Here is a 23,408-nt window from a genome sequence, read left to right as displayed (position 1 = left end):
TTGCAGAAACAATAGACTAAACTAAACGACAGTATGCAGGTTTCCACTTTTGGCCAGACACAGCAGAGTAAACAATAAATCGGCATCCATACAAGCAAGCATTTTACAAAATGTAAGGACTATAGAGATGGGGTAAAAGGTTGAATAACACACCCCAAAGAAACAAAATTACACGTATCGGCAATAAACAAAGGCTATTGACAGAGCCCCCGACCTAATGAAAGTAGAGGAGAATCTGTCCATCATTTCTCTTTCTTTTCTACTCTGTTGGAGGACTCTCCATCGATCTTTGGCTTCGATGGTGCAACCTTTGCAGGTGTGGACCGCTCCGACTGCGAGAATTTGACTAGTATGTGCATGAGAACAGTAATAATTGCCAGACTGATCAAGGAAAATGCGATTCCCTTCCATGATGACAAGAATGAGGTCCGGCGAAGGAACTGCCAAGCCCCAACACCAACCAAACATGTCCAAGAGATGACCACCTATGCCAAAAACGGAAACTGAGGGTTTAACCCAAAAAGAACAGAACATCCAGTTCGTACTTTGGTCATCAAAAAGAATGTTGTACGCTGTTAAACAAAAAACTGACCAGAAGTGACTTTATTGGCCGGCCTGTATCCTGCAACTCACGGTCACTAAATGTGTCCTCAGCTATATGTTTGTCCAATAATGCGTCCTACACTCAAAAAGGCAAAAGTTAATTAGGACAAGCAAACTGATAAAGCACAGTTGCATCCTTAGTCCAAGTCTACAAAGTCGGATTACACATCAGGCGAACACTATTTGACTGATATACAAAGTTACTGTCACCTTAGCCACAAATCTATCTCTGCACCACTGTGCAACTGCATCGTCTGTTTCAGGCAATTCCTTCATCGAATGCCTCTCGAGATGCACATGGATCTGCAGGAAGGTAGTGGCCGTTTTCATTAAGAAATATGTATTCATCACTGAAAGTCATCATATCCCATAGACAAATATCCAACTAACTGCAGTTGTTTCACTGTAAAGGAAGTTTTCACAGCCAGAGAATAATCAGGAAATTTCACAAAAAGTTAGGCTACTTGCATTCAGGTACCATCAGCAATATCGTGTTCATTAATAGATGTAGATGTACCATGTGCAAATTACAACTAACATTCATTAATTACCGACTCTACAGCTGGACTACCATAAGCTGACGCAACAAGAAAAGAGTTACCTGTACCAGGCTGATTTATGTGAAACCAAAATAGAAATAAGTGATTACAGCCACTTCCAAAAAGCCATTAGCATCACAATTAGATACTTTTTAACAACATCCATCACTTCTGACTCCAAGTCCAAACTGATCCAAGTATTAAGATGGTACTATATACAACACGTAATGATGAAATCTATTGGTTGGTCTTAGACAAGATGACATCGACAGACCAAGCAAACATGCAGTGCATGATTGTCAGAACTATCAAATGCAACATTGGCAAATGAACACCACAAAAAAATTACTGTAACAACTTTTAGAGCTTTTGAAGGAATGCCAATTCAGCATCCTTCATTTAAGCAGTGAGTGCCAAAACTCCAACTTCAAATGAAATAAATAACTTACCACCGACGGCTGCCCCCTGAAAAGTCTTAGTATTGTAGGTGCAGAGGAAGATTTAGGAATGGACACTGTGACATCATAAATGGCTGGAACAAATGAACGCATGTGACTGACTGCTGAAACAAAACCCTGAAAGAAAGAAATAGTTAAGAAGATATTCTATTCGAGTATAATTGATAATATCAGTGATCAAAAGATCATAGCACACTAATATAGCAGTGATCCTAATGAAACTCAGACAGAAAGACCAGAAGAGTTTACCAACCACAAATTGACAAACTTCAATGAGGCACATTTGCTTGTTGACGTATTTTATGATTACAATGTAACTTGATGATTCAACGGATATACGAGAACTTGGTAGATCAAACCTACTTATCATCCAGTAGTTAGCATTGAGATTACATTCTAACTCAAGTAGAGATCTCAAATAAAGCCTCCACAAAATCCTCTCCCCTTTTTTCTCTCCTCCTGTTTTGGATATATCTACACCAATCATATTATTTTGCTCGTGGCAGTTATATCAAATGCTACAGATCTACTACCCTGTATACACAAATTCAGCAATAAGATTTCTTGCAAACACACTAAAAGTGCATGAAACATTAATCAACAACCTTTAGCAGACCAGAATTGCAAATGAGAATGCTAAGAAGACACTAGCACATACTGAACATCTCTTAAAAACAATGGGCCATATTGTGGGGAAGATCGACAGCAGTTTAGAAAGTACGAACAGAGTCTTTGGAGGTATTTCCACTCTAAACCTAGCATAGTTTAAATAGGTGAAATAAGCAAGACACCCAATCGGCTTTCTTCAGCTGTCCAAAAATACAAATACTAGAGAACAAAACTTTTTCAGCCAAAGGAAACACTATCTACCGACCTTAAGTATACATGAAGACAATCTTGCCATCACAAATCCCATCAATACCCCAAAAAGTGTACAACATAGGCTACTGAAACTATGAAATGTGGCATTTCCACAAAAAAAAAATTCCTTAGCCATGTACTACACAATATAGATCTAAGAAAAAGGGCTTGCTAGATGGATCTTTCAGGCTAATGCATAAATAGTAACGGAACGTTGGATATGAAATCTAAAGCTTCTTAAAGGTCATTGTCTTATTGTGATGGTTCCCCCTGTCATCAGCTTTCTGGTTCGCAAAACCAATGTTTGGTGTACTGGCGATCACTGACTGTAACTAGTTTTCAACATACAGAATGAAACAGCATAAAAGTCAATCAACTTTTATTTACATTTCTATGCTTCAAGTGATAATTGTTGCATCACAGGTCACTCTAAGCCGAAACCTTCCTGCCACTGCCTATTGAAGAGACTTCTGCTTTTAGGCCATGGAAGATGTTAACTAAGTATTAAATAAAAATAAAAGCCACCCCAAGCCCATCCAAAAGCAGAAAAAGATAGAAGGATACGAGAAAAGAAAAAAATTTCTTTAATTTTCTCTCCCCAAAAGAGATAGGAGGGGCTGAAAGTAACCTTGGTACGGGGAATCAATGTGTTTCGAGGTACAGGAAGTCCTGTTGAATTTGCATACTCCTGAGCTGCCAAAAGCTTTGCCTGAGTAAAGCGAGTTCCTTCAACAAAAAGAGCCAACCAGAAGGGCAGAGGGTAATCCTTTAGCCTTAGCAGACCTGACTGCAGCAAAAAACCACAAGAACCAACAATCAATTAAAGCACTCCACAAGTACAAATGCATAGATGGTCATCAGCAAAGCATTTTTATTTAACCAGACAGTTAACAGATAACAGAGTGCAAATAATATAAGGTTCCCTTTAGTACCTTTAAGGTGCTTTCATCCTTTGCCCAGCTCCTCTCCAGGAAAAGATACTCGGAAAACCACATTGACCAACCTAGTACCTGCAAGCATGGAAAATCCAAATCCTGCTTTAGAGAAAGCTTATATGCCCATCGCTCTTTCAAAAGGAAGTAAGTCTTTCCAACAAGAAAGTCAAAGTCACACCCCTATTCATATGATGCAGCGAAGCCAAACTCATTCAAGTCAAAGGAGGCCTACTTTTCCTGATGCAGAGTCATCCTATTCAATTAGCTATGCTAATGCAACTGGGCTGCCTTTACTTTATAAAGCTATAGACTGTGGTTAGCAAGTTGCATAACCGCTTACTAACTCCTTATGAAGGAGAAATAAGGAGACTTCCTTCCCTACTTGATTTGATTCGTCCTCATTTGGGCAAGACGGATAATAGGGAGGAATCAAGCAACTGACATAAAATGTATGTTTATGTTACAGTCAGGTGATGTGGATCTCTGAGAAAGATAAATGACAAGCTGGTAAATTTTATGTTTATTCAGTCCTTTCCATCTTTCACTGCAATAGATCAAATTGTCCAATGATATCAAACACCTAAAATCAATGATGAAGGTGTGGTCTGATGACAATAACTGCGTGCATAAAAGAGGTTAAAAGAAAAAATCGCATGCATAAAAGAGTAACAACAACAGAAACAATCAGTTTGCAAGACACACCCTATTTCTCAGAAAACTAAAGCCAATTCATCTCTTTCCTTAAGATTACAAACCATTTTGCTCCAATAAAATACCAGATTTCATTAACTAATTATATGCATGTGAGCAAGTTCCAGCTGTGAACATGTCGGGTCTGCTGCTAGAAGTGACGATTAAATTGTTAACCTACGGCAGTTAGCAAAATATGCTAGCTCTGGAGCAAGTAATACTGGAAACATACCGGAAGAAACTTCGATGATTTCTTCATCACAGCTAATGTGCTGCCAAGGCAACCTGATCGCTGTATACAGATAATTTTTTATAAATCAATATGGAAAAAAGGCAGATCATCATGTCAGCTGACTTTAAATGGAACATAAAAATAAAAAAGTCACAGAAGTAATAAACCAGAAAAAGGGAAAATAATGAAAAGAAGATATATATGTGAGAGACCTAATTCACTATGGGCCAATGATATGTACCCAATTTCAATGACGATCTGACAAGTACGCACAGTGCAGATGCATGAATTCCTATGTAAACAAAGAGTAGATATGTCCAATAATTTTCATGACGGATAATCACCTGAGCCAAGACCCAGCCAACCAGCCAATCAATATCACTTCTGTGATTTGATATGACAAGCGCATGTTCTTTGCCTGCAATATCCAAAGATAAACAATTAGCTATTTATAGCTTTCGGAGCAATGAAACTATACAGTTTCTTCCAGATAAAAATTAATGTAGAATTTGCAATCCATTGATCTCGATCATACCCATTAAGTGAAAGGTTTCCCGATCAGTGAATACCTGGATCTGCATAAAAAAAATAAAAAAAGATTCACGTAATCAGCATTATGGTACATGTGAAACAAAACAGAGTAATGCATACTCCCACAAAATAGCATAATCATTTTAACCAGACAATCTATGTCAAAGTCCTCAAATAGGCAGCAGCAGCAAACATGCAGAAGCATCTCGGAGAAAGAGAAAAATGAAAAAAGAATTATGAGATAAAAGGAGGACTGATATTGAATTGCCACACAATCTTTACTATGCTTGGCACCTCCTGAAGAAACCTTTACTCATCAAAGCTAAAAGAAGTACTCATAAAAAATATATGCTGGAGCATTTGGATTTCATAAACGCAGCACACAGAAAACTGTGGCCATGCCTAAAGATGAGGATATGAACGGGGAGAGCTAATTCTTGAACAATTTCGTAGTAGGTGAAGAGTGAGAAAAGTTTAGAAACTTTTTTCTCAATATACTGCCATCCAAGACCGCCCAATCGCATAAAGGCACAAACTCCAAGAAGCAAACATTACTTAAAACAAACACAGTTGAGAATGACCAGATCCAGCAGTAGAAATGAACAAATGATTCCAGGAGGGAAAGGAGAAGTATATCTAGAGTATTCAGGGTCATGTTCATAAAATAAGCCCATTTTATTGCATAATCTATACTAAATATGCCTTCTGTAGTCACATAGCAGGCTGAAAGTCGAGTTCCCTTAGTCGTCCTCAGTCATTACAGACGGTCCAAAGCTAGCAACACTGTACGCCATAGTGTAGGATAAAATGGAAAAATTTCGAAGAGAAATGCAAGAACTCTTCCGCATCCTTGCGCGTCTTCACTCTTGACTGATGAGGTAATTCAATGATATCCCAAATTAAACTCAAAGAGGGTAGAACAATAAACTCTAGCGGCTGCTTTCTACCGATTTGCATTACCGGTCTCGGCAATTTTTTATGTATCTTCCACGGCATCCTACTGATCAATAGGTAAAGATTCACCGAACGAGTTAACCGAGATTGATGAATGTACCAATACCTTAACTCCCGCCCACCAGTCCGACTAGCCATATGAGCTCGAGCCACAACAGCTCGGCCACCACTCTGTTTATTCTTCTGTACGTATTCTTGGACAGCGGCCTAACAAGGACAAAGCACACTGCCTGAAACCAAAAAAAAAAAAAAGAACGACACGGTCAGTTACAAACACTGCGAATAACTTCAAAGGAAAGGAAAGAGGGGAATGTTCTCCCGGCCAAACAAGCGGAACGACGAATGCACAATAGCCAGCCATTCCGCCAGCTATTTCACGGCAATCAAACCGAACGGCGATCAAGATAAAGAAGGCGGCAACACTGAAACGACACAAAAGAAGTAGCTCCTTTCCAATCGATCTCCTTCGACGCATTAGGAGGAGCGACTTTTCCGGTCCGAGCGGAAAAGAGGAGGCCTCGGACAAAGCGCGGACGGATTCCAGCGAAACTCGGAGAGGCCGCGCGAGGCGAGCCAAGGCAGGCAATCGAGCAAAGCTCCGAATCTGGCGCGCGAGAGGACGGCCGAGGCGGGGAGTGAGGCTTTTACCTGGACGAGATTGACGACGAGGCCGGAGATGAAGAAGAGGATGCTGAGGGGGACGACGACGACTGCCGCTGGGACCGCCATGGCACGCGACCGACCGACCACCACCTCCCCGCGCCGCACCACCGCAGACGGCGGATTCAACGAGAGAGAGAGAGAGGATAAGAAAAGAGACGGCGGATTTCGGCGAGAGAGAGAGAGAGAGAGAGGGGGAGCGATCTGCTGCGGAGGAGATACACGATTTTAGTGAGGAGTGGGGAAGAAGGTGCGATCCATCGGATCAGCGCGACGGACGATAGAATCGAAGAGGGCGAAGAGGCTAAGACAAGACCCCCCTTCTTTAAACGCAACGGCGTTTCTGTTCTGTTCTGCTGCCAAGGTGCAGTGGTAACGACGACGGCGAGCGCGATTTCTCGGATTTAATATTATCCGATTATGATCGTCATTTTTTTTCCTTTTTCTTCTTTTTTCTTTTTTATATTCTTTTTTGTCTATTTGCCAGGTGAAATCCATTTTCCGTTTTTGCTGACCCACAGAAATGGGTTACCCATTTCGAAAGAGACGATGAAATTCGATGTCGAATATTTTTTTATTTCTTTCAATGCACCGCCACGTTGAGGTCAGAAAAAGTAAATTACAAAGAGCTTGTTGGCATCTACACGATGGATCGAATTCGCACGACTGGCAGCGAAACTAAAAAAAAATCAGGCTTTTCAATCGTTGGAATTATTTGTCGTTATAGGGGACAGAACCATATAATTATCTTTGCTAAGATTGAACATGAATCTTCTGGAGCCGTGATTGAAGCGAGATCCTTTTTTGAGCACTAGTCGGCTGCCCTAGTTAAATGTGAGGAACGCCATTCCTTGGTGGCTTTAGCCCCAAATCTCTTGTGGGGACGACTTCATGGGTCCGCCGAATTAGCAGCAAAAACGAGACCCAACTATGACTTGTGTAAAAGTTTTGTTTTTTTAATTTTTTAATCTCGAGACTATCAAAGAACTCGTGATTTAATGTCCTATTTTCTCTTTATCGCCATCGACGTGGCTATCCCATTTGTTAAAAATAACGAGCCATCTCGTACAAAGATTTAAATGTTTACGTAATATTGAGTTCACATGAATCGGACAAATACAATACCGACGCATACATCACACCAATAAAAACGAGACAGGTTTCACGACATACCTAAAGATATGATTACTGGGAAGTTGACATTTTAGGCTGTGGACTGACTCGAAAAATTCGTGAGGCGACGCTTGATGATCGCAATTTCTTTATCTACATTGTTCTTCTATTTCTCAAACCACACAAAGGGATTAGGTAAAGCATTCTAGATGGAAGAGAGGAGGGGATTCTTCTAGGCTCGAGGGGAGGTCGGCCACGGCGCGTGCGATGCTCCTTTTTAATTAAATGCCGGCCGGTCAGGGGACCCGCAAGCGCGCAAATCACTGGCTGCGTGTCTCCGTCGCGAGCGACACCGGTGCAAATTCACTTCAATGCCTCGCTGCTGGCATTTGAAGCTCGCGGTCCTCTGCGATGCAACTCCCCCGCTCGCCCAATCCTTGAAAGTTTGTTCCCCCCCGGTGCCTAAAAGAAAAATGGAAATTCGCAAATTCCATAATTTTTTTTTTTGTGTCACCAGCCCCATTTATACCGCCGGCTCCACCAATTTTAAAGGGCGGTTTCGAGAATTTAATCGCCGCGATAAGTCCGACTTCTGGCTCGCTTCGTACACGACATAACTGGCCAGGTCAAATCGTGGCCGGAGAATTGTCCCCAAAAGTGTTGCATTTTTGCCAGTAACATTCTAATTTTTTTATTTTAAAATTATTAATTGACATTTATTCTATACATTTTATCGCATTTCCTCCGCACCATGGCGGAGCCCGGAGGGAAGTCGGCGTCCGGGCGAGGAGGCCTCGCTAATTAAGTCAATCAGCGAGGGCAACGGCGACGGCGGGACGGCACTCGCCAAATCTAATATGAACAATTTATAATGATATTTTAATATTTTTTTTAAATGAAAAGACCAAAATTTTTATTCTCCCATCTTCTTCTCCTTTCAAAAAAAATAGGGATAAATTCCTTTTTTTATTTTCACGCGTCACAAAAAAGTTTGGGATAAATGTGAGGCTTTGGGCAAAAGGTTTTTTTTCCTTTTTTCATTATCAAATGAATTCTTTACCTTGTTAATTGACTCAATCCAATCGAACAAGGGTCGTTGAAACTTGCCGAAACTGCGGGGAGGGTTAAGGTGACATTGCTTGCGGCCACAGTTGCAATGGCCTCTCCCAAGTCTATATGAGGCTGGCAAGGTCTCATTAGCCACAACTAAAAAAAAAAAAAAAAAAAAAGAAAGGAAAAAGGAATAAGAAGAAAAATTAAAAAAAATGAAAAATATTAATACATTATTAAAAATTATCCACGGTTGATATTTACATGGGCAAATTACAGCTAAAATTAGCCGAATGGATTTAATTAACAAAATATGAAAAATTTATAATTTAATTGGAAAAATTGAAAAATTTATTACTAAATTGACAAAAATACAGTAAATTTAAAAAAAAAATGGATAATTTTTCCAATCACGAACAAATGGCTCCACACAAACTTTCAAACTTGGCATAAATGATTTGCTTTTGATCGGATCAAGGGAGGGCAAACTTAATTCGGTGCGAGAATGGTATGGGCTCTGCGCACTTGCTACCGTAAGTGGTCTCGTACCGACCTCAAAATTGTATGATTCTTCGCACCATAACCGGCGTTCGTGGCGCCCTGTTTCGATAGAGGTCCTTATATAGTCAACGATTTTGCCGAAGGCAAGGGCCGTCGATGCTCCGTCGCTCGCGAGTATACCACCGAAGAGACGTTAGACATCTTCGCCGCTACATCTTTTTTTTTTTATCGAAACAAGACTTTTGACATAATCACCCGATCCACATCATGGATTCGTTGAATATTCTGAGATTAGACATCATCCGACGCGAGATGATGTGGTTGGTTCTTGTTTCACACGAAAGAAATACAAGTTACATCAGTATTTGCTCATCAGAGTAAAAGTAGGGATCACTTTTCTGTTGACGTGTCGTGTTTTAAAAACCATGGATTGATTTAATAATTGATATGATTTATATCTAAAAAATTGCATAAAAAGTAGTAAACTTGAGCTTTTGATAAATCTCTTAATCATGTCAATCTAATCATAAATATTTTCATGCTTTATCAATTGAGTTCATCCATTTTTATTAAAAATTGCTAACAATATCGACTATTTTACGTGATATGGTCGGTGTTGGCGTTGATAAATTTTAACAATTATATAATAATTCCAATTTTTTTATAATTTTTATTTTTTTGCTTTTTCCTCTAGCTAGTCGTCAATAGCTAGAGGAAGAAGGAAGGCAAAAAAATAAAAATAAGATAAAGAATCAGATATAAAAATATATATCATTAAAAATTATTCGTGTTAAGACTAAAGAACGCCACGTAAGATACACGATAGCCACATTAAAGATTTTCAACTAAAATGAATCAGGTGGACTCAATTGTTATAATTAAAAAATTTAGGAGTAAAATGACAAAAATAATTTATGATTTTTTAGATAATTTTTCAATTTCTTTCTTTGGTTTCTTCCGGCAACAATGCAAGATAACCACTGTCAAAGATACCTACGTCGACATCGTATCTCATGTCGATGCGTCATGTCTGTCCTGCAAAGTTGTATCTTTCATAAGAATTCTCAATAGATCCACTCTCGAGATTAGATTACAGGAAAGCTATTCGCTTATTCATCTAATCGCGCATCGCAATGACCCGAAAACCAACTTTTTTGGGCTCTTCCTAATGAGCTTTCTTATCGCCTTCATCACAAGCGTGAGACAACCTCTTTCCTTGGCACGAAATCTGTCCAAAGTCGACGTCGTGGATTCCTGTCGTTAGGCACACGCGTGCGGTGGCGTTGGGAATTGGTTAGGCGGTGCAACCATAAATTTGACATAATTACATCCTCAGCCTCGCGTCACGCCCCATCACTTCCTCGTGCTCGGTTTGGCCAACCAATCGTCCTCTCTTCCCTAGTTTTTTGTCCTAATTGAAATCGAAAGGAGCTCAATGGCCATCGACAGGACCGAGGAGAACCTCAACTACCCCAACGGCCCGCATTGAATGGTTACTATAGTCGTGGAGAAAACTCAAATGGGATTTCCAGTTTTTGTGGATTCGGCGTCAAATGGTTACTCCAATCCAAATCGTGGCGTGGAAGTGTGCTGAATTAAGATGTGCCGTCTTAATCTTGGACGGCCTCGGTCACCTGGGTAAAATTGTTGAGTAGGATGGAGTATGATTAGATTAGATAAAAAAAAATTTGGGTAGCTTCTAATCTGTCCTTCGTTAGGTTAGAAACTACTGATGTCATTGATGACCCTAGGTCAAAAGTGGATAGTAGATGCAGAAGTGCAACTAAATTGCTTGAATAAAGTGAAAAGGCCGTACATCTGGAGTCCTTTAAACCACTGTGACTGTCTTTACAACTGGTGGTCACCTTTGTCGAGGCGTGGTATCCGCCTTGGCAATACAAAGATTGAAACATGTGGATGGGGGTACAGTCGCACGTGGAGAGAGAAAAAGAGAGAGATTCAAGCAATCACTGACAATGGTAACTCGAGAGCTCTCGTCGGCTCCATGGTCGATTGGTGCGTTTGGCAATACTTTTGAAATTTTTTTTAAAAAAAATATGAAGATCTTTGAGTTAAATGAGTTTTTCAAAATGCAAATTGTGTTTGGTAAACCGTATTTCTGAACCGACCAAAAAAAAATCATATTTCTGAAACTTTATTATGAAGTATCTTTAAACAAAATAATATTTTGGTAAATTAAATTTACAAAAAACTTTTATTATTAAAAAAATGAGAATTGCCCGGCTAAGGGATTCGCCGATTACCGTCGACCAAAGGTTTCGCCGGTTACCGCCGGCCTAGAGCTAACAGTTGCCAGCGAAGGATAGGCGGTCCAGCAAGGGGGAGGCGGTGCGGCAAAGGGCAACATTCAACTAGGGTCACCGTGTGGAGGACATGGCGCAGCGAGGGTCGCGACGACTCAAATCTCACGATCTGGGTCGCCGTGCCGTCGTGCGACCCACCGCGCCACGAAGATTGCCGGCACCCGCGATCTAGTCGCTGCAACCTAGATCCATGTGACCAAATTTGCACACAATTTGGGTTGTCGACGTCCTCCACACAACAACCCTCATTGAAGGGTCATGGGACCCTAGCCGAACCACCTGTCCTTCGCCGCATTGCTTGCCCTTCATCGAACCATCTACACTTTGCCGGCGACCACGCATAGATGATGGTCGTATTCAATAGAGAGAAGAGAAGAAGATGAACATGATGAACAATCATCGGGGTAAAGTTGGAAAGATAAAAAATTAACAAGGACAATTTCGGAATTTTTTTTTATTTACCCCCAAGGCAGCATGCCAAAAAAGCCCAAGTCAACCCCTAACCTGCCTTGGGCTTTCAGCATTGGGAAGACTTGCCTTTGGTAAAGGCAAGTAAAAAAAAAAAAAATTGTCAAACACTAAATATTTGGCTTAAAGGCCTTTAGCCCTCCAAAGATCATTGGGAAAGTAGTTATCAAATGCAGTTGACGTACATGTATAAGTGAAATTCACCAAAACATATGCAATGATCTACATGTGAAATTTTCATTGAAATACAAACAACATAACATTGTAAACACTTAATTTTAGAGAGAATGACACTAAAAGTACTATAAGTTGTATGCGGTGCTCACTTTAGTACCAAAAGTTTTTGGCTAGTTCACTTAAATGTCAAAATCATAAAAACAATTACTTAAGTGCCTCAAGTAAGAAATTCCGATTAAACAAATTATATTGCGTTTATAATTAAAAAATTTATTTGAAATGGCATTTTTTTGTACTGAAGTGACCACTTTTTTTTTATTATTAAAATTAGCATTGAAGTAGTCACTTTTCAATAACAATTAGCACATAAGTGATCATTTTTTTTACAACAATCGGCATTGAAATGATCATTTTTTAACCAACTATATGACGTTGTTTAGAGGTTATATGCTAATTAGGTACGCTAGTGAGTCACGTAAAATTAAAAAATTAATAAAATATCATTACATCGAATTTCCAGTAATTTAGAATGGAGTTAATACTTAAGTGATCACTTTTTTTTTTAAAAGTGGCACTTAAGTGATCTGAAAAAAAAAATTGTCAGTAGATAGAGTGTCATACACAACTTATAGCACTTTTAGTGCTTTTCTCCCCTTAATTTTGACTTTGTAATTTCTTTTCCTTTTATTTTTTTATAACACGGATGTTGGAAAGCCTTAGATTTACATACACATTTCAAAATTACATATGTATATACACGCACCAAAGAAATATTTTAAAATTTTTATTGTCAAAATACGTGCAATCATAAAATAAAACTTTTATCGTGCAATATGACTTTCTCATCTACATTGTTGCAAATATAGAATTAAAATAAAATATACATACACATATATGCACAAGACTTAGAGATTTGCTAAAATGCCCATTAAAAGCAAATTGCTAGGTGAAACTTAGAATATGTATATATAGATCCAGAAAATCATCAAAAAGCAAATCGTTGGGTAAAGTTTGCACACGCATGTTGCAGTGACTCAACTCGACATGAGCTTTTTTTTTTTTTTTTTTGGTCGATAATTAGCTGCTTTCATTCATTGAAAACGATGATCTTTACATGGAAAAGATAAGCTGGAGTCAAAACATAATATAGTCCAAAGGGGGTGGGGGGTTCACACTGCCACTTGGAAGGAAGAAAATCAAGGCGTTTTGCCTTTGCTACCCAATCAACGGCATGGTTAGCCTCTCTCGGACAAAATGCGAGATTTGATTTGGTCAGTTGGGCCAAAAGTTATTTGCATACCTGTACTTGTTCCTTCACGGCCCATGGCGCTTCTTCACGGCCCAGCACGGAGTCAACCAACGTGCGACAATCACTTTCACAAAGTACACTCCAGTTCAGTTCGTGTGTTGTGTTCGCGTGAAGTTCTTCTCTCTGTTTCAGCAGGAGCAGCCTGTGAAGCAGGGCTAGGGTTTCCGCCTGTAAGGACGAAGACGTGTGAGTTTTTTTGGCGAATCCATCTACAATAATGCCTCTGGAGTGTCAAAGGATGCCCGCAATCGAGCTTTGCTCATCTCCTTCCACCCACGAGCTGTCCACGTTCAATTTCAGATCTGGGTCGTCTGGCGCTTTCCATTTCACAAGTGATGTCGCCATATCTCTCATTTCTTTGTGTTTGCGCGGATTCCAACGCTGATAATTCTGATTTTGTGCTAGGGCACTTTCAATTAGAGCCTCCGGTTGCGCCTTCCTGTTCCGAAAAACAACGTTGTTCCTGTTTTTCCAGATCTGCCAAAGCATCTCCGCGACTATTTCTTCATCAAGTGAGTGTATTTTTGCCTCTAAAAATTCCGCCAACCGTTTGTCCATTCTGGTAGCCGTGCTTGTACTGTGGCTGAGATTAAGTCGATGATTTGACCATATTTTGTGTGCTGTTTTGCAGTGAAAAAAGAAGTGCTCGACTATCTCAGGATGTTTAGAATATAAGGGGTATAGCGGGTCAGGTAAAATCTTCCTCTGGTAGAGTTTTTCTTTTGTTGGTATTGCATCCTAGCATAGGCTCCATAGAAATATTTTCAGTTCGGGGGATTGATAATTTCCATAGCCTAGTCCATAGGGCACGGGGAGGCTTAGTACGAGGATAATGCTCTGTTGTTGTCCTGTTGTAGGGACTTGTTGTGCATGCTGTTATAACCACTTTTAACGATATAAGTCCCATTTTTGTTGCTTGTCCAAATCAACTTGTCTTCCTTTGGCTGCATAGTGATAGGGATAGATAGGATTTCATTTACGATTTTTCTTTCAAACATCCGGTTTAACATTGTTTCTTTCCATTCCTTCCTTTTCTCATCAATTAATTCAGCCATTGTTGTAGGATCTTCTCTGTTTTCTGGGCCTCCTATTACTCCTTGTGATAGCCAATGATCTTGACGAATATTAATGGATTTCCCGTCTCCCACAATCCATCTTAGGTCTGGTGCAATGACTTCACGTCCCATTAGGATACTCTGCCATCCCCAAGATGGTCTTTGACCTCTGTTTGCTCTCCATAAATCTCCATTAGGAAAGTATATGCCTTTCAGGATTTGGCTCCATAAAGCAAAAGGTGATTGGGATAACCGCTACGCCTGTTTTCCCAACAAAGCTTTATTAAAAGTGATTAAATCTTTAAAACCTAAACCTCCCCTATCTTTCCTAGACTTTAGAACCTCCCATTTCCTCCAGTGCGTGCTGTTCTTGGCTTCATTTTGCCTCCACCAGAATGCTGCAATTCTTTTTTCAATTGCTCGACAAACCGATACAGGTATCTTGAATATTGCCATTGCATATTGTGGCAATGCTTGCACAACAGTTTTGATCAAAATTTCTTTCCCAACTTTAGATAGATATTTTTCTTTCCATCCCGCTAGCTTCATGTCTACTCTTACCAAGATCCATGCAAACATGTCTTTTTTTGTTTGTCCCCAATCTGACGGTATGCCAAGGTATTTTCCTACTTTGTCAACGTTTGGAACTCTCATTTCTTGGGTCATATTCATTTTCAACTCCTGTGGACAGCTATTACTGAAAAACATACCTGATTTATTCCGATTAATTGCTTGCCTCATCGCATAGCAATATTGATTTAGGACAGCCACCAAACTTTGACATTCTCTAACAGTCTCATCCATAAAAAAGATAGCATCATCTACAAAAAGGAGGTGAGATAGTGTAGGACAATACCTGTTTAGTTTGATTCTTTTAATACATCCGTCTTCCAAGGCTTTGTGTAGCATCCATGAGAGTACATTGGCTGTCAATATGAATAAGTAGGGGGATAGGGGGTCGCCTTGTCTAATTCCATGTGTAGGAATAAAATATTCTGTTGGCTCTCCATTAACTTTCACATTGAAAGAAAATGTTGACATGCATTGCATAATCAAATGAACCCACTGGTTAGAAAAACCCATCTTTAGCATGCTGGACTGAAGAAAGTCCCATTCCACTCTGCCGTATGCTTTTTGCATGTCCAGCTTCAATATCGCCCGAAATTTCTTTTTCCTCTTCTTGATTCTCATTTGATGCAACACTTCTTGAACAATTAGGATATTATCCTGAATTTGTCTACCTTGAACAAAAGCACTTTGTTCATGTGAAATGATTTGTGGAAGCCATCGTTTCAATCTATTTGTCATTCCTTTCGATATGATTTTATAGCTGAAGTTGCATAAGCTGATGGGTCTGAACTGGTTTATATTCTCTGGATTTTTAACCTTTGGTATTAGAGCAATGTATGTCTTGTTGAGAATGGAATCAAGATTACCTGACTGAAAAAATTCTTGGACTATAAGCACGACATCCATTTTAATATCCTCCCAGAAGTGCTGGTAGAATTGCCCATTTAGATCGTCTAGTCTTGGAGCCTTTAGGGAACTTAGCTGGAAAACAGCCTCTTTAACCTCCTCATCAGATATATCAGCCATCAAATCTTCATTCATCTCCGTTGTGACGACTGTTGGGCATTGATTTAATATAGGCTGGAGATTCCTTGATCCCACCGAATCATATAGAGTCCGATAGTAGTCCTTAATGTGTTGTTTAAGCACAGTAGAGTCCTGACTCCAGTTCTGTTCATCAACCTTCAGCATTGTAATTTTGTTTCGTTGCCTCCTCTGAATTGTTGTGGCATGGAAGTATTTCGTATTTTTATCTCCCCATTGAAGCCAGTTGATTCGGGACCTTAATCCCCAGTACATCTCTTCCTGCCTCCATAGTTGATCAATGTTTACCTTTAACATCTGGATTTCCGCTTTGCTGGTTTCTCTGGGGTTGCTGTTTGTTACTTCCATTAGGTGCTTCTTGAGTGCTTTAATTTGACATAATGCGTTGGAAAATTTCTGTTTGTTCCATTTAGCTAGTCCCTCTGTTACTTGCTAGATTTTCTGTGTCAAACTTTTTTGATCTTGGAATGTTCCAGCCCAAGTATCCATAACAACATCTCGACATTCTTTTTCATCTAACCAGTAAGCTTTAAATCTGAATTCTCTTTTCCTTTTGCCATGAACAAGATACAAGGAGAGAAGAAGGGGGCTGTGATCCGACCCCACCGCTAGTAATGCCAAAACTTCAGCATTTGGATAGGTAACCCGCCATTCCATATTACATACTGCTCTGTCTAACCGCTTTTTGACCAACTCCTCCCCTTCTCTATTGTTAGTTCACGTAAACTTACAGCCTTTACTATCAATATCCATCAGTGAACATTCATTTAACATATCCCGAAAGGCTGCAATTCGATAATAGTCCATCTCCCTTTTACCTTCCTTCTCCCAATTATATAGAGTATCATTAAAATCTCCCATACAAAGCCACAGTAGACTGTTTGATATGTGAAAACCCCGTAATTGTTGCCATAACTGAGTTCTTGCCTGGTAGTTTGTTGGTGTGTGGAGGAAGGTAATTCTCATTTGTTTGCCATTGATTGGGTCTTCACATTCTGTATCTATTACATAGTTTGAGCTACACTTCACTTTCAATTGAATCTCTTCATTCCACATGAGTGCTAATCCCTCGGCTATTCCTGTAGAATGTATAAAAAAAGACTGCTGATAGTTAAGTCTCCTCCTTATCCTTTCCACCATGATATCCTTGTTCTTGGTTTCCATTAAGAAAACCACATTGGGCTTTTCAAGAGCCACTAAGGCTCGAAGCTCTTGGAACGTCAAGGGGTTGCCCAACCCCTGATAGTTCCAGCTCACAATCCTCATGATGTCGCCGGTGGCTTATTAGGGTTAGCCACTAGAGCCCAATCATTCCCCTCTTTCACTAGCTGGATAGGTGTCTCTAGTAATTCCATATCTTCTATCAATAACAGACTTGAATCCTCACTCTTCTTCTGTTTTTTTTGCTCTTATTAGCTTTGGCCCCTTTCTGTGAATGCCTCTTGTTTCTGTCTGCCCTGCATCAGACAAGTCTAATGAGTACAATGGTTGTTTCCCTGCTGCTTTTCTAACTGCTGTTTCCCTCACATCTCCTGCTCTGTTTTCATTGGATGATAGATTTCTTGCTCTTTTTTTGCTTCGATTAGATCCTGGATCTAGTCCATTACAACCCACAATCTCAAGGTTAGACTGGATGGGAGTTTCAGGTACATAGTCCTCTTCCTCTAAAGTAGTTATGATTGTTCCATAGAAGGCCTCCCAGTGAGGGCTCCTGTCCTTACCTCTGACTTAAGCCACAGCCCATATTTCCCTAGTCTATTTGCTGCCCATTCCGTTTTTTCATAGGGTATTTCTTCGCAATTAGAGGCGTAGTGCCCTAGTTTTTCACAGTAATGGGAAAGGCGTTCATAATTAAACTCCACCCATAACTTTTTCTCACCAATTTTCACAAGAGCCCCTGTTTTAAGAGGAGCTGAAAGTTCAAGTTCAACTCTTGCTTTCCTTGTTTTATAATTCTAATTTCTTCTTTTTTCTAACTGAATTTCCTTCACTTTCCCCACTTTTCTAGCTACCTCAGTATATACCTCTTCTAGAACCCAACCAGGAGGCATGCCGGCAATGTGGACCCAAAAATCATATCGAGAAAAGTCATAGCAGTGTTCGGGAATATCAGGTAAACATTGCTTCAAAACCAGTAGATTGCTTGCGAATGACTAGAGACCAGATTTTAGAACCCGATCTTTGTCAATTTTTTATTCAAAGACAATGGAGAAAAACCCGGTTCTTTTTGGAAGATTTCAACTGCTTCTACTTTCCAGGCCTTCTTCATCGTATTACAAAATGCTTGAAAGTTTACATTTGGCTTCGATAGTAACTTACCGAATAGAGCATGTTGGCATTCGATAATTTTATCTGTTGGGGCTTCCTCCCTTACAGCTACCACATCGTTTTCTAACCAGAGATGCCCCAGACTCCTACACAAAGCTGCTACACGAATATGGTTTTCCTCATCACTCTCCATTTTCAACCTTTCTTTTACAGACTCAGCTCATAAGGACGTCGTACTTGATTTGGATATGTTCCGGTGTGCGATTGAAGAGAGCTCTAGCTGGGGGATGAGTGGGGGCTCAGTTCCTTTGAAGAAGCAAACCACTCCATTCTTCCTTTCAAAGCCACAGTTGCGATTTTAGTAAGAGGAAGAGAGAAAACGTCAATGGCTATCGATTGGAAGGGTTTCTATGTTTTAGGGTTTGTTTTGAGGGTTTTCGGATTTTATGGGTTATGGGTAGTTATGTTCTGGGGGTTTGTTGGGGGTGGATTCGCCATTATGGAACGAATGGATTCTGGGTTTCTTGGGTTTAGGGTTTGGAAATTCTACTACCCAAAGGGTGTAGAGAGGAATTCCATGGGAGAGGCAGCTCTACCAGCGTAGAGAGAATTGGGTAAGCAGGTCGGTATTAACCTGCTTATATAAATGGATGCAACTCAGTGGCCTCACCCTAATATTTAATCGGGCATGATGGATGATATATTTGTTATGTTTAGACCCATTAAACGGGTGGATCGGGTCGGGTTTGGGTCGAGTCATAAATGGTGCGACCCAAATCAACCCATTTAATCCGTTTATTGCAATGCAAAAATTTTGACCCATACCCGACCCGATCCATACCCAACCCATACTCGACCCATTTAACTAAACTTAATTTATTATATATATAGATATTAGATATATATATATATATATATATTTAAAAAAATGGTATTACTAAAATAATTTTATACAATACAAATTTAATGGACAATTTTTATAATTTTTAAAAACTTATTTATTTTAAAAATCGAATTTTAATTATTTTTATTTTTAAAATATAACTTTTCTTTTCTTTTTCTTTTTCTTTTTCTTCTTCTTCTTTGGCCGGCCGCCGGGCCACGACAACGGCTAGCAATTGGCCACAAGCGAGCCTCGAGCTCTAGAGGGATATATATATATATTTTCTGCAATATGATCGAGCAAATTATGTAAGTATTCTCACAAGGGTTCCAACGTAAAAAGTGAAACCAATCTATCCTCCTCTAGTATCATTTTTCCAATTGGCCAAGTAACTGATTTTTCTAAAGAAATTTTTTTTTTATAGATGGAATGTGTCTCCATGGATGTAAGAATTTAAGGAATATTAGTGCAGTACTTTGATAGTTGAGCAAGTGTCTATAGATCTTCATGAGCCCCTTTTGACGAGAGCATTGAACAAATAACTTTGATGCAACATTCTCTACAGGTGCCACCTTTATGCCTAGACTGATTTTAAGAGGTCACAAGTATTGAAATTTGCCACTGACCCACACTCCGTCAAGCGGAAAGGAATCCCAGAAGGATCTCATAATTGAACAACTCCTATTCATTGCCAATCTCTCATCACTGATACAATATCTGCACACAAAGAAGCAAAATATACATCAAACAAAACGAACTCATGGTAGTCTCAAGACTAAAAGATTTCAATATGACTTAAAATAGGGGTACATCATATGCTGATTATCTATGAAAACTCATATGTACTCAGAACTCCATGAAGCCTCTGCTGCATCATCTTCATCAAGCTGGCTGTGAAATCGAGTTCCCCCTATCTTCCTAGAATGGACTTGATCCACCAAACGCCTTTGGTGTCCTTGGGTCCTTCTTCTTCCGGTGGACTGTCGCTATGTGGAGTCTTGTGGAGCTTGCTCACGTCATACCCTTCTTCTTCAGCCTTCCAAACCAGCTGATTGTAAATTTCTTCATCCATACGGCTCTGTTTGCTCAGTATCTACAAAACAGAAAAGCCCACCAATCAGCCAACGAAAATGCAAAAAGAAAGAAACATGGCTGTCAATGGTAGGAGCAGCACATAGGTAACGCTACATCTTACTAGCAACAACTGATTTGCCTCAATACACGAGGTGTCTTAACATGGTGGACTCACAACCAATGTAACTTACAAGTCAGCATCAGAAAACCAAATGTTCAAACCTAACTCTCAAATAAAAAGGTCCAGGACAAATCATCCACATGGAACAGGATTGACAATAACAAACTATAAATGGGCATTAGCAACACCATGAGACCAACGAAACCATTAACACGAAAAGACAATCTGCTCTAACAATGCAATTCAAGCACCCTTCCAAATTCACAGCAGAAAAAACACACATCAACCCAGCACAGAACAAACCACTTCCACCGTCGAATCGACTCGAGCAAATTCACCACTTCTGCAAATGAATTGACAACACTAAGCAACCAGTGATCGATCAAACATGTCGTCGCTTATTTTGACATAATAAGCCTCAAGCCACAACTAAAAAAGGCAACTCAACACAGACAGCAACGAGGAGAAAGGGGTAAGTAAAGTCAAGAATCCTCAAACCAAGCGAAATTAAAGAAAACAAAACTCATCCCCTTGGAAGCTCAAGAAAGGGTACTGATCCCACTTCTCATCTTCAAGAAGTCCTCACAACCCACATCACAGAGCAGAGACAGAAACCTAGGAAGCATTACAATTGCGGACCTGCATGACTCAGCAACAAAAACCCAATTATGCTTTGGGTTTTCCTTTATAGTCGATCTCGAATGAAGATGTCGATTGACGTGCTTCGCGAAATCGAGAGGAACGCCCTAGTCCAGCTGATCCGCGAGACTGATCGTGGCGCTAAAATTCCCGATTGATTGAATGGACAAATTCCATACGGCTGTTGCTGGAAGTAGTCCCTCGACTCCCTCCCTCCTTCTTGGAACACCCGCTGCTGACTAGCACAAGCGACCCTCCTCCATCCTCGCCGACCCGAACCCTACCGCTGGTGGTGACACTGCGACGATTGAGTTGTCGGAAAACCTCGGCCACTAGAGATGGGCGGCGACAAGGCGACGATGGGCGGCGGCAAGCGGCGACGAGGCAATGGAGGTGGTGGCGAATCGAAGCGAAGAGGGGGTCGTAGAATCGTCAATCGTGGGCGTGGCCTTCATGGGTTATTGGGTTTATTTTGATGGGTTGATAAATGAGTCTTAAATGGGTATACAGTAGACCCATTTAAGACCCAGTCCTTTTATTTTTAAAACCCACGTGGGTGTCTTGGGAAAAAAAGGCTGACCCATTAACGACCCATTTAAGCATAAATGGGTCGATAAATGGGTTTTCTACCCATTTAACACCTCTAGTTATGTTAGACATGTCTAGACTCGCTTCATTTAAACACAAGAGGGTGCAAAGTGCAGAATTTAAGATTCGGGATGCAGAGTATGATTAAATGGATGATAAAAAAGATAATTATAGTTAGGGAGAAAGCTTAAACATGTTTACCTCGTAAAGTTTACCTTTAAAAAAAAAAAAAAAAGTGGCAACATCATAATCCGCGAGATTCGGCCCAACCGGACTCGAACCGAAAGGCCTAGCTCGTTGGGTTGGGTCATGTCTCTGTTTCCCAAGGGAAATGAAACGTTCGTGTTACCGATCCTGGCTTGAACATTTGAGATGGAAAATGGTAATTCGCTGAGGCCATGTCGAGCCCAGTGGCCTTTCGGATTTGTTGAGTCCGCCGGTTCCGAGTCCAATCTTTCTAGCTTGGACATGTTATAAGCCCAAAGACTTTGGCAAACGATCTAAAAACTAGACGTGATTTGACTCCTAAGTATCCGGATTAGGGCTTAGTATATCCATGCAAATTATGTCTATTATCCCCGCGAATAGACTATAATACTACTTTTTCACCAATAATAGTGAAATAGACATTTTAATGAAGGGATGGCAGGGAACGACTAGGACTCTCGTCTTTTCCTGACTACTTGGTATTTGATGTAATTTTTAAAAGAACACATGTCGTCGTCTATCGAATTCTTATAAGGTATATACTTCACAATACCTAGCAAGGTTCATGATTGTCTTTAGAGGTTATTGAGTAAAATCATTTGACTTAGAGTAACACATAATTTATACTACATATAAAAAGCGTCGATATTCTTCCCTTGCAATAGTATTACTGTTCAAACTTTCGAAAGCACGTTGAAAGCATTGTTTCTTATGAAATGACATTCGAGAGGAAATCCAGATGGTACCACCAATGTTTTCGCTCGAGTGGCAAGAAAAGTTCCATTCACTACTAAAGAAATACTTATATTGAAAACTGTTGCTAATATACTCTTACTATACAATAAAGGAAAATGGACAGGGCAGATGGACCGCACCTTCGGAAGAAATTTCTCCAAAAGTTTCCTTTTCGACCTAATCCACAATTCACAAAGAATTAGGTCACTCGATCGAAATTTTCCAATTCATCATAGATTTCGCGCAAAAGGACCCGCTTTTGATAATTAAATAAAAAATCAAAGTTCCTTTGAATAATCCTTGCATCGCTGTCATAGGTTAGGTCGATGTGCCCGAATCTATGATCCCTCATGGCGGCTGGCTTTCGTTTTAATGGACCCACGCTCGAATCTGGTGTCTTAAAGGATCGAGGAGCTTCTATTTTGATAAAATAATACATTCGCACTACTTTCTCATCGTCTTTTATTTTTATTTTTATTTCCCAAAATGAATATATAAAACGCATGCCGTGGCATTTCTGCGTGTTATGAGGGAGAAAAATCAGGCCTAGTCAACTCTCTATTTTCGAAGGTTTCAGTTCTACAATAAAAGCCCAAGTCAAGATCTGCTCGATCGACGAATTAGTCAAACATGACGGCGTCGCTTAAAAGCGATTGATCTTAATTCTAGATAGTTAATTAAACCACCGACAGAAAAATAAATGAATGGAATCAAACCTTTCAAACTTCAGATGCATTGAGTTATTATAATTGGCTAGATCCATTGGATTGGAGCGGGAGATGCTAGAGCAACTTCTAGTGATTTAAAACTCAGAGATGA

General features: G+C 40.0%; 1 protein-coding gene and 1 long non-coding RNA gene across 2 annotated transcripts; one reads left to right on the top strand and one right to left on the bottom strand.

Annotated features, from left to right (window-relative positions):
* Positions 1 to 22: 22 nt before the first annotated feature.
* Positions 23 to 6,843, bottom strand: LOC104445367 (1-acyl-sn-glycerol-3-phosphate acyltransferase 2). Its single transcript, XM_010059259.3, is given in 12 exon segments — positions 23 to 485; positions 593 to 679; positions 814 to 906; positions 1,592 to 1,717; positions 3,090 to 3,248; positions 3,394 to 3,471; positions 4,319 to 4,378; positions 4,663 to 4,736; positions 4,854 to 4,893; positions 5,910 to 5,930; positions 5,932 to 6,033; positions 6,452 to 6,843. Coding segments are annotated over 12 exon segments (1,164 nt in total). The 5' UTR covers positions 6,533 to 6,843; the 3' UTR covers positions 23 to 242.
* Positions 6,844 to 13,284: 6,441 nt separating this feature from the next.
* On the top strand, positions 13,285 to 16,705 carry LOC104457134. The gene is made up of 3 exons (XR_005548456.1): positions 13,285 to 13,917; positions 14,037 to 14,097; positions 16,642 to 16,705. It is a non-coding gene; the product is annotated as an uncharacterized LOC104457134 (long non-coding RNA).
* Positions 16,706 to 23,408: the final 6,703 nt, after the last annotated feature.

This window comes from Eucalyptus grandis, chromosome 1, assembly GCF_016545825.1.
Source record: "Eucalyptus grandis isolate ANBG69807.140 chromosome 1, ASM1654582v1, whole genome shotgun sequence".
Lineage (NCBI taxonomy): Eukaryota > Viridiplantae > Streptophyta > Magnoliopsida > Myrtales > Myrtaceae > Eucalyptus > Eucalyptus grandis.
This window is presented reverse-complemented; position numbering and strand designations above follow the sequence as displayed.